The 17,753-nt window shown below is 42.8% G+C and overlaps 1 protein-coding gene across 2 annotated transcripts in view; it reads left to right on the top strand.

Moving 5' to 3' along the window:
- The window catches only part of Commd1 (copper metabolism domain containing 1), a 124,015-nt gene that overhangs the window by 19,535 nt on the left and 86,727 nt on the right, over positions 1-17,753 (top strand). For both annotated transcript variants that reach the window (XM_006974800.3, XM_076546116.1), the window contains exon 2: positions 16,766-17,047. In XM_006974800.3, the coding sequence (XP_006974862.1) occupies positions 16,766-17,047 (282 nt within the window). The remainder of the gene's footprint in view (positions 1-16,765; positions 17,048-17,753) is intronic.

Here is a 17,753-nt window from a genome sequence, read left to right as displayed (position 1 = left end):
TCTGTCACTGTGTGGAATAATTTTTTTGTACACTCTGAAGAAGTGTCACTCTGTTTGGGTTAATAAAAAGCTGAACAGCCAATAGCTAGGCAGGATTTCTAGGCATAGAGGACTCTGAGAAGAAGAAGGATGGAGATGGGAGGAGACACAGAGGAAGCAGGAAGGCAGGGTGGACAACATATGAGGTAAACAAGCCTCAGGGCAGCACATAGATTAATATAAATGGGTTAATTTAAGTTGTAAGAGCTGGTTAGGAACAAGCCTAAGCTGTCAGCCGAGCTTTTATACTCAATAATAAGTCTCCATGTAGTGATTTGGGAACTGGCTGGTGGGACAGAGAAAGACTCACTACATCACTGTGATGAAATACCTGAGACAAACAAGGAAAGACAGTTTGTTTGGGCAGAGGGTTTCAGAGTTTTCAGCTTGGTTGCTTTCAGGTTTGATACAAGACCGAATGTCACAGTGACGGGAACATATAGTGTAGCATAATTGCTCATCTTGTGTTGGACAGGAGGCTGAGAGTGAGGACAAGATACACTCTGCAGAGGCATGGCTCAAGTGACCTACTCCTCTAACCCTGTCTCACATCTTTTTATTTTTTAAATTTATTTTATGTGCATTCGTGTTTTGCCTGTATGTATGTGTGTATAAGGGGTCAGATCCCTTGGAACTGGAGATGCAGATAATTACATGTGGGTTTTGGGACTTGAACCCAGGTCCTCTGAAATAATAGCCAGTTTTCTTAACAGCTGAGCCATCTCTCCAGCCCCCGTCTCATGTCTTTTTTTTTTTTTTTTTTTTTTTTTTTTGAGACAGGGTTTCTTTCTCTGTGTAGCTTTGTGCCTCTCCTGGAACTCACTTGGTAGCCCAGGCTGGCCTCGAACTCACAGAGATCTGCCTGGCTCTGCCTCCCGAGTGCTGGGATTAAAGGCGTGCGCCACCACTGCCCGGCTTGTCTCATGTCTTCATAGCCCATTTAGCTATGAACTCATGAAATACTTGATGAGATTAGTGTCCTTAGGACTTACTCTCTTTTAAAATAATTTATTTTATATTTAATTATATGTATATGTGTATCTCTGTGTGAATGGGTATGTGCACATGTGTGCAGGTGCCCACAGATGCTAGAGACATCGGGTCACCCTGGAGCTGGAGTTACAGTGGTTGTTAGCTGACTGACATGGATTGGGAACTGAACTCCGGTTCTCTGGAAGAGTAGTACATGTTCTTAACGATCTAACCATCTTTCTAGCACCCTTTCCCTTCTTAATAGTGCCCACAGTTGGGAAAAAGCCTTTTGTTGGGACACTGCATATGTAATCTATAATAGTGTATGTTGGGGGTATATAAAGACCAGTATAATACCATGTATTTAACAAAGAGTCCATAGTGTACTAGAAGACATGAAAGTGTATGCAAATGATAAGAATTGAAAGCGAAATAAAAAGCCTAATAAATTAGTTGTAGATTATAGCAACATTTAGGTTGGACTTTTGGGCTAGTGAGATGGTTCAGTAGGTAATGGTGCTTGTCACCAAGCCTGATGACCTGAGTTTGATCCTTGAGACCCACATAGTGTAAGGAGAGAACTAAATTCCTGCAAGTTACTCTCTGACCTCCACACATGCATGAGGGAGTGTACATACACTAAATATAAAACAATTCTTATAATTATCTTTTTGAGGCTGGGAGGTGGTGGCACACTCCTTTAATCCCAGCACTCAGGAGGCAGAGGCCAGCCTGGTCTACAAAGTGAATTCCAGGACAGCTAGGGCTACATAAAGAAACCTTGTCTCAAAAAAATTGTTTTTTGGGGGTGTACATGGTATGGCTTTTACCCACTGAACTATCTTGTTGGTTCTAAATTTTTAAATTTTATTTTCATTTGTGTTTATATCGTGTGTGTGTGTGTGTGTGTGTGTGTGTGTGTGTGTGTGTGTATACCATGGCACATGTATGGAGACTAGAGAACAATCTCTGGTGTTGGTCCTGGCCTTCTACCTTGTTTGAGACAGGGTCTCTCACTCCTGTGAGCTCCCAAGAATTCTCAGGCCTTTGCTCCTGCTCACCACACTTTACTGGGTTCTGTTGATTTGAACCTGGTTTACACCTGTGTGGCAAGCACTTTGCCTACCATCTCTCTGTCCTTGAAGATGAAATTTGGGGACACTTGCCGGGTGTGGTGGTGCACGCCTTTAATCCCAGCACTCGGGAGGCAGAGGCAGGTGCATCTCTGTGAGTTTGAGGCCTGCCTGATCTACAGAGCGAGTTCTAGGACAGCCAGGGCTATGACACAGAGAAACCTTGTCTTGAAAAACCAAAAGAAAAAAAAAATTGGGGGGATACTTGTATCAAATGGTGACTGAGTAGAGGTCCATTGTTTTTCACTAAGTTTTTAAAGTCATCTGGGAAGAGGATCTTCAGTTGAGAACATGCCTCAATTGCATTGGCCTATGGCAAGTCTGTGGGTATTTTCCTGATTAATGATTGATGTGGAAGGGCCCAGACCAGTGTGGGCAGTGCCGACCCTGGGCAGATGGGTCTGGGATATAAAAGGAAGTAGGCTGAGCAGGCCATGGGGGAGCAAGCCAGTAAGCAGTGTTCCTCCGTGGTCTCTGCTTCAGCTCCTGCCTCAGCTAACCTTAGTGAGGAAGAGCTGCAAGCTGAAGTCTCTCCTCCCGGCACTGCTTTTGGTTGTGGTGTGTATCCCAGCGTAGATGCCATTCAGTCAGCAATATAAGAGGTCCTGCTACAAGTTAAAGAGATCCCAGATTAGAATTTGAAATGGAAACTGGGTATCCAGAGGTGAGGTTTGCCACTCACTCTTCTGAGGGCATCAGAATCCTGTCATTCAAAAGCCAGGTGTCACATGCCTGGAAGGGAGAGGTGGGAAGATCAGTTGAAACTTATCCTCAACTAAATAACAAATTCAAGACCAGCCTGGGCTACATGAAACGTTGTTTCAGAGAGAGAAATAGATAGATAGACAGATAGATAGATGGATAAATAGATAGATAAGGATCTTTCCTTGTACAGGAGAACTTTTGTGTGGGTGATAGAAGAGGGGGTGGACTGTCTCATTATCAGTAAAAAGTGTGGTTCTCCTTATTCTGGTGGCTCAGATAGTCAGCTTTGGAGAAGGGGCAATGATGTCAGCAAACATCAAAAAGTATTTTTAGGATGCTCACAGCAAACTCTTCCTAGGGAACATTGTGTTTATCCCAGTAAATCATGATGGATTTGTTTATTAAAATTCTTTTCAGATTTATTTTATTATATATCTGTGAGTATTTTTCCTGCATGCCTATATGTGTACTGTGCACCTGGTATCCTTGGAAGTCAAGGAGGTGTTGGAGCCCCTGGAACTGGAATTACAGATGGCTGTTGTTAGGATTCTGCCCCTCCTCCAGCTGCATGACTGCACATGCGTGGTTCAGTAGCCAAGCAAGGGGTCTTACGTCTTATGTTATCCGTGCGCAGTGCGGTCATGCAGTCTGTGCATGTGTGACATAGCTCTGTAAGCCCACATGTGCATGTGTGGGGAAATCTTAAAAAGCTGGTCACAGACTCTTCCCTTCTCTGCTGCTGTCTCCTCCCCCTCTCTCCCTTATCCTCCTCGTGTGTCTTTCCAACAGGCCTGTCCATGCTCTCTTCTGTCCCCCGCTCCTCCCAGTAAAGCTCTGATGCTGGGTTTGGTCGTGCCTTGTGACCTTTATCACACGATAACAGCACTGCTTATTACTTAAACCAGCAGCTGTGAGCTACCATGTGGGTGCTGGGCTCTTTGAAAGAGCAATATGTGCTCCTAACTGACGAGCTGTCTGTCCTCATTATGGGTTTTTTGTTTGTTTGTTGAGACAGCCTTGGTATATAAACTAGGCTGCCCTCACACTCTTGTTAGAGATCCACCTCTCTGCCTTTTGAGTTCTGGGACTAGAGGTGTGTGTGCACCACCAAGCCTGGCTCATTATGGATTTTTAATGCTTTTTCTCACCACTGAACTGTCATGTCTTGCTAAGGATCTAATTACTTAGACACATCTATTATTGATATTTTTAAAAAACCTGTTTTATTGTTTTTAATTATATGTACTTGTGTATAGTTATGTACATGTGAGTGCAGGTGCCAGAGGACATCCGATGGGGCATTTTCTCAGCTGAGCTTTCTCTTATCAGGTCATTGTAGCTTGTATCAAGTTGACAAAACAAAACAAATCAACAACAACGACAACAACACCCAAATAAACCTGGGACAGCTCTAGTGGGACAGGTGACAAAAGAACCTGGGCTTTGTATGCGGATCCTGCTGGCTTCCTGTTCTCAGGTCCCTGTTGATATTGGCAGTGCATCTAAGGGGTATGAAAACAAGTGGGCAGTGACTTTTACAGCTAAGTACAGTAAAGTGTCAACTAAACTATGTGTGCATACAAAAGGAATTTGAGGGGGGTGTGATAACGGCAGTGAGAGGTAGTGTATGCTGAGCAGTAGTCGCAGTCAATTGTAGGATATGCCCTGGGTAGCACAGGTGAGCTAGCTACCTTGTAGGGGCCCTGTAGGCGGTACACTGTGCAGAAAGCCAGGGCTTCTGCGTCTGTTGTTGTTTGTTCTTTGGTTCTTTTTGGGGGCCCGCCACCCAGCTCCCAAATAAATCTCACACAGAGGCTTAATGTTAATTATGAACGCCTGGCCTTAGCTTGGCTTAGTTTCTAGCCAGCTTCCCTTAACTTTAATTTATCCCTTCTACCTTTTGCCTCTGGGCTTTTCCCATTCCCTTACTTCTGTAAATCTTACTCTTACTCCGTGGCTTGCTGTGAGGCTGGGTGGGTGGCCCCTGGAGTCCTCCTCCTTCCCCTCTCATTTCTAGATCTCTCCTCCCAGATTTCTCCCTCTGTATATTCTCTCTGCCTGCCAGCTCCTCCTATCCTTTTTGTGTCTTGCTATTGACTGTTCAGCTTTTTATTAGACCATCAGGTGTTTTAGACAGGCACAGTAACACAGCTTCACAGAGTTAAACAAATGCAACATAAACAAAAATAACACACCTAAAAATAATATTCTACAACATGCATCCATACATTCTAAACCAGTTTTGTCTTAGGAAACAAAACTTATTTTCCTCTTTCATAACGCTTAACAAGTTTATGTTATAGATTGAGATTTTCAACTAAGTGAGGAGGCCATGGATATGAAATTGAGAAATAAACAGCAAAGAAAAAGTGCTATGTAGAATAGCAGTCATTGCTTTTCTGTGTTGGAGAGGAAATATCCATTTCTCGTGAGTTCTGTAGTAGGAATGGACCCCTGTAACAAGATGGATTAACACAGGAAAAGCAAGCAGATGTTTATGCTTTGTGCATTCACATATATGTGAGAGAAACAAGTAGTTCTCAGAGAGGTCACTTTGAATTCCAGCAAGGAACTGTGCATGTTTGATTAGTGAGAAGATAAAGGACTCGATGGTTTTGAGTACTAGAGATGGCAATTTGTGGGAAGGCCAATAAATGAAAGGTGGAGGTTGGCAGTAAAGCCTGGTAGTACAGATTCCTCTGGTAGCATCCTCAGACATGAGGGTCGTCGTAAAGTTGTGTTGTGGTTAACCTTTGTTCTCCATGGTCAAAGAGTCTCTTTTGTATTTGTAAACTTATGCCTTGCAAACAAAAGTAAAGAACTCTCTACCTTTAGCTCATTTATCTTTATGCTAAAATGGTGTATTTTGGGCTGGCGTATTCTAGTCTTCTCTATGTATTCTTTACAAATTTGTGCATCTGAATGGGTCTTATATTTCTTTCTTCTGAAACTTATTAGTTTTATAAACAATATTTTCAGATTTACCTCTAGGCTTGTTTTTTAACCCATATGTAATTGTAAAATGTTTAATTTCCATATATTGAGGGAGAATTATTGTGGTATTTTGAATGTAATTGGCCCCCATAATCTCACAAGGAGTGGTACTATTAGGAGGTGTGACTTTGCTGGAGTGGGTATGGCCTTGTTGGAGGAAGTGTGTCACTGTGGGGCAGGCTTTGAGGTTTCCTGTGCTCAGGATCCTGCCCAGCATCCTAGTTGACTTCCTCTTGCCTGCAGGATGTAGGGCTCTCAGCTGTTTCAGCACCACATCTGCCTGCATGCTACCATGCTCCCCATCACGATGATAATGGACTGAATCTCTAAAACTCTAAGTGAGCCATTCCAATGAAATATTTTACTTTATAAGAGTTGCTGTGGTCATGGCGTCCCTTCACAGCAATAAAAACCCTAACTAAGACAATTGTGCTAGCAATTTTTCTGTTTAATTTCACTGTGAACTGAAGGCATACTTTGCATGATTTTTATTCCTTCACATTCATTATGTTTTTGTCCCAGAATGTAGCCTCTCTTGGTCAAATGTTCAGTGTGTACTTGAGTAGACTGTATTCTGCATTTAGATTAATATCCTGGAAGAGTCAGTTAGATCCAGTTGATTAACAGTGTTGTTCATTTCAGCTGTGTTCTGCCTACTGGATCTATCAATTACTGATAAGAGATGATGAATTTTTCAGCTATAAAGTGTATAGTGTATTAATCTATTTCTCCTTGTAATTCTCAGAATTGGTGATGTGCATGTTTTACAACATTTAAAGGACAGACCACAAAAGTAGATCACAGTAGAAGACCCAACTAAACTAACTGTACAGTGTCTATAAGAAACTCACTTTAGGGCTGGAGAGTTGGCTCAGCGGTTAAGAGCACTGGCTGTTCTTCCAGAGGACCCAGGTTCAGTTCCCAGCACCCACATGATGGCTCACAACTGTCTGTAACTCCAGTTCTAGGGGACCTAGCACCCTCCTCTGGCCTCTGCAGGCACTGCATGCACATGGTACACTTAGAGACGTGCAGCCAAACATCCTTATCAGAGAAAATATAAATGAAATAAATGAACCTTTTGACAAGACCAGAGCAGTGGAAGTTGTCAGGTATCTAGAAAGACATTTCAGAATATAAGAGGGTAAGACAGGTAAAGTTTCCTCTGTTTTGTATTCTTGCTGAGGTTATTTCATATTTGACTAGAATTTGGCCTCCTTGATGGAGAATCCCATGGAAAATTACCCAGCTCTGTTCTAAGAACCTAAGGTGCCCCAGCTAACTTATCTCAGCTTCTGTTAAACTGCTTGCTTCTGCTGAGCAAGATGCCAGGACGTGGTTTCTACCTTCAAAAACCCCATGTTCTGGACACTTGGGGCTAAACCTAGGCCCCTAAATACTTAGGTGCAGTCCCAGCTGGTTGGAGTAAAGACTCTTATTCTGCTTTCAGTTGGCTATAAACTGTGTCTGAGTAGTGATCTCTGATGGGATACCTGTAGCAAAACGATGATAACTGGAGTCATTTCTCTAGGAGAACCTGACATCTCTTAATATTTGTGAGCTGAAAACAGAGCAGTAAAATAAAACCTGAAAAAATGCAAGTCATGGATGAATTCACTTTTTTCTTTCTTTCATCTATTTATTTAATTTATTTATTTGTATTTATTTGTGTGTGTGTGTGTGTGTGTGTGTGTGTGTGTGTGTGTGTGTGTGGTTTTTCAATACCTGGAACTTGCTTTGTAGACCGGGCTGGCCTTGAACTCAGAGATCCACCTGCTGCCTCTACCTCCCAAGTGCTAGGATTAAAGGCATGCACCACCACGCCTGGCAATGAATTCATTTTTTAAAATTGGAGATTCAGTACTTCTATTTGGAAGGAACAGATCTATGAGACAGGAAATCAGTAAGGATATTTGTGGGAAGCCAGCTGGGAGATGGGCTCCCACATTTTTCCTCAGGGTACTCTTGAGGAGTGAGGGGTAAGAGATTTAAGTGGAAGGACAGAAGGGAGAGAGACAGATAGAAACACAGGACAGCCTCTGGAGGGCCTGGATCCTTATCCACTGGTCCCTTCTGTCTCTTCTAAAGGGCTGTTTATAGGAACGCCAAGGGGTGGAGCAAAAGACCTCCCCAAGCTCAGCCAAGTGCAGACTCTTTCAATTACCTAGAAACCATGCACATGGTCAAGTCATCTTCTAATACAGCTCTGCTGGGTAAAGCAAGCTCAGATCTCACTAGGAAACCTTTGTGGGCCTCCACAGATATTGTTGAATCAAACAGTATGACTAATCAACCACAGCAAACTGATTATTAGAGAAACTTTGGAAGTGGATGGAGAGATGAAGACATGAAACAGTGCAGTGAAACTTAATTGGTACTGTAATGGAAGATACTGTACACCAAGAGTAACTCATGTGCAAACTACAAACTCAGGTAATGATGGCAGTATTGGTTCCTACACTGTAGTAAATGCAGTGCATGGTTTCAGATGTTGATGGGAAAGCTGTGTGCTAGAGCAGAAAGGCAGTCTGTTGGAACTTTAAACTCTTCTCATGAACCTCAAACTGCTTAAATTAATCTAATCAAAAATGCCTTTGGAACTCAGTGGTTTCTGAGGGTGTTCTATACAGTAAAAGCTTACTGCAAAGCTATGTTTTAGCCGGGTGGTGGTGGCGCATGCCTTTAATCCCAGCACTCTGGAGACAGAGCCAGGTGGATCTCTGTGAGTTCGAGGCCAGCCTGGTCTACAGAGTGAGATTCAGGAAAGGTGCAAAGCTACACAGAGAAACCCTGTCTCGAAAAACCAAAAGAAAAAAAAAAAAAAGCTATGTTTTGTCCACTAGAGCGGTAGAGGAGCTGAGTTTGGATTGTTTTCAGCACTGACTTCAAGTACTATTCTCCTCAAGGAGCTAGAGGTTGTTACTGGTTGTATATAAGTGTGAATTGGTAGGAGACTGATTTGGTTCCTTATGAAGACAGGTCATACACTTGCTACTTAAATAGTTTACTGAAAAAAAAGGTATCATTATCTGAGTTTATGCTTATGTACTCATTTATTTAAAAAATAGGCAGTCCTTTGTTTACCTCCTGAATTTGAATTTTAGCAGAACTCAGACAGGAAAGTTCTCTCTATAAGATGTCTGTTCAACTGGGGCCTGGGAGATCCTCTTCCAGAAACACCCCCTCCAGATGGCCAGCAGCTTGATTCTGGTTATTGACTGAGAGTAACTCTCCATTGAGCTGTGTATTGTCAGTGCCTCCATGAGCAAGCCTCTTGAGAAACGTTGAGTTTCCAAAAATGTGAGCCAGAAGTTGGTCAGAGCATCACTTCTGCTTTTTTTTTTTTTGCAGTGCTGTGGACTGAACTCAGTGTCTGTGTGTATGCCATGCATATGTTATATTACTGGGCACAACTCCAGTTGCCAAATCACTTAAAAGTTTAAGACTTATTTCTTTATTTTTATGTGTATGAGTATCTGCATGTATGTGTGTATATGTACATGTGCATGCCTTGTGCCCAAGGAAGTAGGAAAAGGGCGTTAGACCCCTGGAAATGGAGTTATGAATAACTGAGCTGCTATGTGGTTCTTTGTAGAGGAACGAAAGCCAGGTTCTCTGCAAAGAACCCCAGTGCTCTTAACCCTGAGCCATCTCCAGTCCTCATTTTGAAAATGGACTTTGTTAGAGCTGGTTTGGATTCACAACAGAATTAAGAGGAAAATGATAGTCCACAAATGCCTCCTGCCCTCCATCCCATCCCCACCCCACCCCACCCCCACCGGGTTTCTGCTTTAACATCCTGAACCACAGTGCTGTTTCTAACAGTGGATGAACCAACAGTCACATGCTACTAAGTCTACAGCCTAGGGTCATTCTGTGGTTTTGTTTCTTTGTTTCTTCTTTAGTTTTGTTTTCTTTGAGACAATGTGGCCTTGACTTGCTATGTAGAACAAGCTGCCTCAAACTCAGAGATCCACCTGCCTCTGCTTCCTAAGTGCTGGGTGGGATTAAAGGCGTGTGCCACCACTCCAGATCATTCTATGGGTTTTGGTAGGCATAACGATATGTAGCTTTAAATTTTCTCAAGAATAGTTTTATTGCCCTAAAAATCATCTGTTCATCACTCCTGACCTCTTTCATAGCTCACAGGCACCTACTGTGTGTGCATCAGCCATCGTACTGGACCACAGGGTTAAGTGGTAGAAATTGGAACCGAGTCTTTATACTCTTTTGTCTTGTCTTTTTCCAAACAGTTCTGCTCTATGTAGCTCTGTCTGTTCTGGAACTCACTCTGTAGACCTGGCTTCAAACTCAGAGATCTGCCAGCCTCTGCCTCCCTCGTGCTGGGATTAATTCAGGGCTTTCACACAGATCTTATTTTAGCTTGGTATAGTGTACAGGCCTACAATTCCAGCACTTGGGATGTTAAGGCAGGGGCATTAGGAGTTCAAGGCCAGCCTGGGCTATATGAGACTCTGTCCTAATAAAACAAGACAAAACAAATATAGATCTGACTTTATATAGGATACCTTCTCTGAACCTTCAAACCTGGGACAGGGTTATCTTTCTAGACTTTACAATAAATTAGTGATATTTATCATTAGTATAGGATAACTGCCAGGCTTACCTAGATTTTGCTGAAAAATGTAAATGCCAAAGTGTAGGGAATCAGTCAGGTACAGTGGTGCACACCATTAATCCCAGCACTAGGGATTGTGGGTTGTTTTTCTTTTCAAGACAAGGTTTCTCTGTGTAGCCCTGGCTGTCCTGGAACTCACTCTGTAGTCTAGGGTGGCCTTGAACTCAGAGATCCACTTGGCTCTGCCTCCTGAGTGCTGGGATTAAAGGTGTGTGCTGCCACTGCCCAGCTCTGATTATGTTTTTAATGTTGAGTTTGGAAAGCTTTTACATATTAGATACTAGTCCTTTGTTGTGTCTTCACAGTTTATTCAAACTTTCTTCCAACTTTTGTATATGTACTGCGGAAGCAAGCTTGCTCCTTCCTTCCTCCCTCCCTCCCTTCCTTTTTCCTTTCTTTCTTTTCTTCCTTCCTCAGAGAAAATGCTAATTTTGATAAGTAAAAATATATCAGTTTTTCTTTTTGAATTGTGCCTTTTGGTTGTCCTGTCATGGGACACTTTGCATAGTCTTAGAGCCCAAAGGTTTTCTTATCTAAGAATCACAGTTATACATTTGTATGAGTTTGTGTGCTTCATTTTAAATTTAATAAAAGCTGTGAGATTTACAGTTTGAGAGGCTTTCTTGCTCTGGTACCTAGGCGCCTTTTAGAATTTGAATCCTTGGTCAGAGAACTGTGGTAGATGCTGTATGTGTAGACCATCTCAAAGGTTAGAATCAGTGGGTGAAAGAGACTTGGAGACAGCTCATTTCGTTCTACTGAGGTAAGGACAGTGATGGGGATAATAGGACATTTGGAGAGTTGCAAGGGGCAGTCACCGTGTTAGGGAAGAGAATAGTGGGGAAGACATGTTGGACAGAAAGAAGCTAATGCAGTGGGGTGGTGACAGAGGACGTTACAGGAGCCGCAGCAGCACTGAGGCACCCAGAAGAAACTGTCTGGAGCATGCAGCTCTGGGGATGGTGAACAGGTCTGCTGTGTGAGCTGCAGTGTGGGAGGCAGGACATTGTCAAATCAGAACTGGAAGATAGGCCAGGACCTGGTTTGCTGAGCCTGGGCCTGATGCTCGGTAGTTCTCACATCCACACATGTACATCCACACATCCATTGTTAGTTTATTCATTCAAAAATGTATTGTCACTATTTCTTTTATGTATATGAGTGTTTTGTCTGCATGTCATGTCTGTGCACCATTTGCATGCCTGGTGCCCAGGGAGGCCAGCGGAGAGTGTTGGACACCCCCCCCCCCCCCCCCCCCCCCCCCCCCCCCCCCCGCAGACTGGAGTTGCAGACAGATGTGAACTGCCTGCCGTGAGGGTGCTGGGAATTGAACCCTGGATTCTCTGGAAGAGCAGCTAGTGCTCTTTACCTCTGACTCATCTCTCTGGTCCTCTGTTTACTTTTTATAGTAAACATTTTCCTAAGACTCCTTTCATATCCTTACAGCAAGTTCCTATGTAAGTTTGTGGGGCTGGAAGATGGCTGGGTTGATAAAGTGCCTGATACTCAAACATGAAGAGTTTGGTGTTCCAGCCCCGATGTGAGCAGCCAGGCACAGCAGCGTGCATCTGTGACGACAGAGTCTACGTGGTGGTCGTGCCGGCACCAAGGCTCCTGCAGCCCATGGCCTGCCGAGCTCAGTCAGTGAGGCTGAGGGTTAGTGAGAAGCCTTGCCTCACAAAGTAAGGTGGAAACTGAGTCAGGAAAGTACCTGACACTGGCTTCTGGTCTCCACATGCACAAACATGCATGGCCACTCCCCCCACACACATACACACACACACACTATATATATATATTTGTACATATACACACACATATATAATTTCATATTTTTTTAACAAATCTATATGGCATAAATGTAAATGAAAATAATTTGCAATGTTTTAAGATGTAACTATTCGAGCATTATTGTTATGTTTATGTTTGCACCATATGTGGAATCACTGAACATATAGCAACAAAGACAGTTAATATACAGCTGTGCTGTAATTGGCAGCTCATAAATTTTAAACTCAGCAATGATTTTCCTAAATGTTAAACATCTGTCTATAAAGTGAAAACCTACAAGCTGTTTTTGTTATATCCCTGAAAAATTTAGTGTTTATTAAACTGTTCAGAAAGCACTTTCTCATATAAACGAAGTTAATTTTTAGGCTCTAGTGATTGTAATCAGGTTTCCTCAGTGTCATGTGGGGCGTTACAATCATGTGACACGGGTCAGTTTGTTCTGTGGCATGTTCTTAACAGGGGTTGGCCCTACTTCCTGTCCTTGGATAGTCCATAAGCTGAGAGTGCTTTTTATATTTTCAGTTGTTCAAAAATAAGAAGAAAACTGAAACAAAGCTTACTAAGACTTTTCTTGAATTAAATGAAAACTGATACTAAATGAGAATTCATGACTTTGAATTCAGTTCAAAGTCAATTCCTTATTTTCCAATTGTGTTAAAATTTGGATGAATTGACTGTTTTTCAGGATGTTGATTGAAATCCAACCAAAATAACTTTTATGTCATAAGGCACAGTTATATCAGATAGGTTTTGTTTTTTAAAGACATCTTGTCCTGGAATTCACTATGTAGCTGCTAATCCATGGGACTGTTTTTACAGGTGTGCGTCACCACACGTATCTCAGAATAGATATCTCTTGGTATCATGAGGAAAATGATACAGACCATCTATGTTGTAAAGCAAGATGCCAATAGAAATATTTAACTTAATTGTAGTATATATACAAAGTAACTCCCCCCTCCACTGGGGGACTTGCCATGGCTGTCCTAGAAGTTGTTGTACAAACAGGCCAGACTTACTTTTGACTATTTACCTGCCTCTACCTCCTCAGTGCTGGGATTATAGCCATGAGCCACCAAGGCTAGGCTTTAAAGTAATACTCCTGTTTCGAGTCACAGCTAGAGATTTTGGATCTGCTGTCTGGTAAATAGGTGGTAAATGGGTTGAATTGTAACGTGAAACATAATCTGTCAGAAAGTTTTGATGTTTGCCACACAGTTTTTATATTAATAGAGAAGTGAAAAGCAGCACGCCTCTAGCTGTCCTGCCCGGCAGCACCCTTTGCTCTTACTGCTGGTGTCCTATTTGGTGACAACTTGAGGGTCCAACTGGTAGGACTATGGTATAAGTTATTTGAATAGTTGTGGTTTGGATAAGAAATGTCCTCCAGGCTCAGGTATTTGAACCCCAGTTGGTGGTACTGTTTGGGGAGGCATAAGCTGTCACTGGAGGTAGGCTGGGAGAGTATACCGCTTTGCCTTACTTCCAGTTCACTCTCTCTGCCTTGTCCTTGTAGATGAGAGGCTGTCTTTCAGCCTCCTGCTCCTGCTATATGTCTTCCTGGCATGACAGACTGCTACTTCTCTAGATCTATAAGACGAAATAAATTCGCCCTTCTATAAGTTGCTTTTGGTTCTGGTGTTTTATCAAAGCAACAGGAAAGTAATGGAATGTTTTGGCGTGTGCAGTTGGAAGGTTGCTGAGATAGCATACACAACTGAAAGAAGACCTGCAAGAACCGGAACCCTGGGTGCCATCAGATACAGAGCCACACGACAGAGTACCGTTTCATCTCTGCTGAATCTCACCATCTTTCCTTACCCTTCTCTTCTTTCCGTTTACGCCCCTCCTCCTCTTCTTCTTTTCAACTTTGTGCCAAAAAGTTCAAGAAACTGGATGTGCACAATCCCAGTCTCACATCCTTCTGGCACTAAATCCCCAGGGCAAGGCCATTTGTCCCCCCGTTGTGAGTGGGAAACTGACCTAGACCCCCGTGCACAGAGAGGAGGGCACTGATCTGGTCTGATGCTCCCGCCAGCAGCCTTGTGGCCAAGGGAGAATAGCGACATAGGAAAGGAAAGCGCTGTGATTTCCCGCTTCGCCTCAGCTGTGCGTGTCCTCAGACCTGGCTTTCTGGTGTTCAGATTCAGCCTTGCACCACAAATACCCATGCGCCCAGCCTTTGTGGCTCCTTAATGCATATGTATAACCGTGTCTTGAGTTTTGGCACACTATCTACACTGTCTTCTCATTTTTTTCCTCCCAATTTTCCTGTATGTTGTTAAACTGAACTAGTTGGATAAATTCTAATAAAACACTTTTCTCACTTGAAACAGCTAAATCTTAAAAAGAAATGATAGTGATAAATAGTCTCTGAAGGATAGTGAACTAAGCATGTAGCTAATCCTTAGGTGGTGACATTTTTGTATCATTGTTGGTAGAATGTGCCAGTTTGACTTACTATTATTATTATTATTGATAGTGATGCCAGTATCTACCTGTGTAGTCTGTTATGACAGCTAACCAGGTGTCTTTGTTAGGGTTTCTAATTGCTGCAATGAAACACCATGACCAAAAAGCAGTTGGGGAGGAAAGGGTTCATTTGGCTTACACTTCAGCATTGCTGTTCATCACTGAAGGAAGCTGGGACAGAAACTCGAACAGGGCAGGATCCTGGAGGCAGGAGCTGATGCAGAGGCCAGGGAGGATGCTGCTTACTGGCTTGCTTCCCATGGCTTGCTCAGCCCACCTTCTTTTAGAACCCAGACCACCAGCCCAGGGATGGCACCATCCACCATGGGCCAAACACTCCCCCATCAATCACTAATTGAGAAAATGCCTAAGAGCTGGATCTCATTGAGGCATTTCCTCAGCTGAGGCTCCTTCCTCTGATGTCTCTAGCTTGTGTCAAGTTGACACACAAAACCAGCCAATACACCAGAGAACTATGGCTTAACAGTTAGGACTCTGGTTCATTGAACTTTATGGAAAGTCAGTGGCTTCTCTATGATCAATACTTCTCAGTGCTTCTGTCTACCATGTTGTCTTTGAAAATGGAATATGAGTTTCAATAGAATAGATGTGAAAACTCTTTGAAAGAGTACTGTGCAAACTTAAGATACTTTATTCTACATTTAATATACATATATTTAGTGTCTTAGTTTGGCTTCTGTTGCTGTTATAAACACCATGACCAAAAGTAACCTAGGGAGGACAGGGTTTATTTGGCTTACAGGTTCCAGTCCATCGTCAATGGACTGAAGCCAAAGCAGGAACCTGGAGGCAGGAACTGAAAGCAGAGACATGGAGGAATGCCACTTCGGGCTTCTCCTCCTGACTTGCTCAGTTTGCTTTCTTAAACAACCTGGGACCACCTGCCTACAGTAGGTTGAACTGCCCACAGTAGGCCAGGCCCACCTCACCCCAATCTATCATCATTTAAGAAGCTAATCCATCATGGCTCATGCCTTTAATCTCAGCACTCAGGAGGCAGAGGCAGCTAGATCTCTGTGAGTTCGAGGCCAGTCTGGTCTACAAAGAGAGTTACAGGGCTACACACAGAGAAACCCTGTCTCAGGAGGAAAAAGAAAAAGATAAAGGAAAAGAATTGGTCCCACAGGCTAATCTGATGGAAGCATTTTCTCAACTGAAGTTCCTTCTTCTCTAATGACTCTAGATTGTGTCAACATTGACAAAATATCCAACCACACATGTAGTTACTGTGTTTTCTTGAATGCTAGAGTGGAGAACCTAGCTTCAGTGGCAGTTAAGGTTTGAAAATATAAGTACAGCATAAGGTTGCATACTTTATGCATAAGTAGAATTACTGAGCTTTTTGATTGAGATAGGCTGCAAAGTTCAATTAACATACTCATTTAATGACATTTAGTTGTCTAATGGACAACTCATAGTAGCACTGTAGCACGTCAAACCAGGTCTATTGACAATAAATTATGTAAGATTTTATCAGAGAACCAATTAGTTTGACTTTTTTGTTTCATATTTAGAATAATTTTTATTTCCCCACTATGAAGCTGGATATGAAAAAATTACAATTATTTCTTTTATATGCATGAGTATTTTGCCTGAGTGCATGTATTTACATCATGTTCATGCTTGGTGCCTGTGGAGGTCAGAAGAGGGCATCAGATCCCGTGGAACTGGAGTTATGGGCAGTTGTGAGCTGCCGTGTGTGTACTGGGAACTGAACCCGAGCCCTTGGCAAGAGCAGCCAGTGCTCTTAACCTACTGAGCCATCTCTCCAGCCCTTGAAACCGGACATTTAAAGTTACATTCTTGTCTTGGTATTTGAAAAGGGAGTATTTTTGCATTTGTACTATAATTGTCACTCATTCTCAGTCTTGTCACTTGATGGCCTTTTTGAAACATAGTCAATGATTAAGATCAACCAGAACATGCTCTGTAGTTAGGCAGCTGTGTCTAGTTATCTACCAAGTTCAAATGTATGTTGCTTTTTCCGTTGTCTTTGTAGTCTGTTGCATCTGCTGACATGGATTTCAACCAGTTAGAGGCCTTCTTGACTGCTCAGACCAAAAAGCAAGGTGGCATCACCTGTGAGCAAGCTGCAGTCATTTCCAAGTTTTGGAAGAGCCATAAGTCAAGAATCCGAGAGAGCCTCCTGAACCAGAGCCGCTGGGACAACGGACTGCGGGGCCTGAGCTGGAGAGTCGATGGCAAGTCGCAGTCGAGGCACTCGGCTCAAATACACACCCCTGCTGCCATTGTAGAGCTGGAATTCGGGAAAAGTGGACAGGTGAGCTCAACTTCAGTTCCCTTTGTAAAGGTTGCATTTTCATTACTCATTAGTTCATACGTTTATTTTACTTTTGTTTACAGTGTTTGCACATACACTAATCCTAAGGTCATTTTCAGGGGTAGAATCACGTGAAAATTTGGATATTCTCAGTTACAGACAGTCTAAAAAGCGGCCCAGTGCTCTTGCAGCTGTCTGAGAGCAGACCTGGGCGGGCACGGAGGCTGGCAGTGCAGACAGACTCTCCTGTTAGCTGTGTGCTCATCTGCTATGGAGGTAGTGTCCTTAATACCTCAGCCATGGCAGTGTTTGTTCCTAAAGACGCAGCGTGCCGTCTCTGACCTTAGCTCACAATAATTTTCAATATGATCTTATTGTGACCAGTGCTGCTTTTCTTTGAATTTCTAGTCATTTCAACAGGTGACTTTAGTGTCCGTGGTTTTTCTTAAAGCTACTCAGTCTCTGCTCCAGATGCTGAATTAGACTCCCAGTGACCTGGCTCATACTTTCTGAGGGGGGAAGAGTGGAAAGAAACTGGTAATTAGAGACTGTCCAGACCACTGAGTTAATTATATTTATTTTCCGATAAATAATCCAATAAGTGCTTTCATTATATCCTCTACTAGAAATGTGTTTCTTTTCTTAATGATAAACATAGTCCCTTTAGCTGGCAGTTTTCTTTACATCACTGTTCGTTAGATTTTTT

The sequence above is a fragment of the Peromyscus maniculatus genome, chromosome 10, assembly GCF_049852395.1.
Source record: "Peromyscus maniculatus bairdii isolate BWxNUB_F1_BW_parent chromosome 10, HU_Pman_BW_mat_3.1, whole genome shotgun sequence".
NCBI classification, from domain to species: domain Eukaryota; kingdom Metazoa; phylum Chordata; class Mammalia; order Rodentia; family Cricetidae; genus Peromyscus; species Peromyscus maniculatus.
Note: the sequence above shows the minus strand (reverse complement) of the source record. Positions and strands in the feature narration are given on the sequence as shown.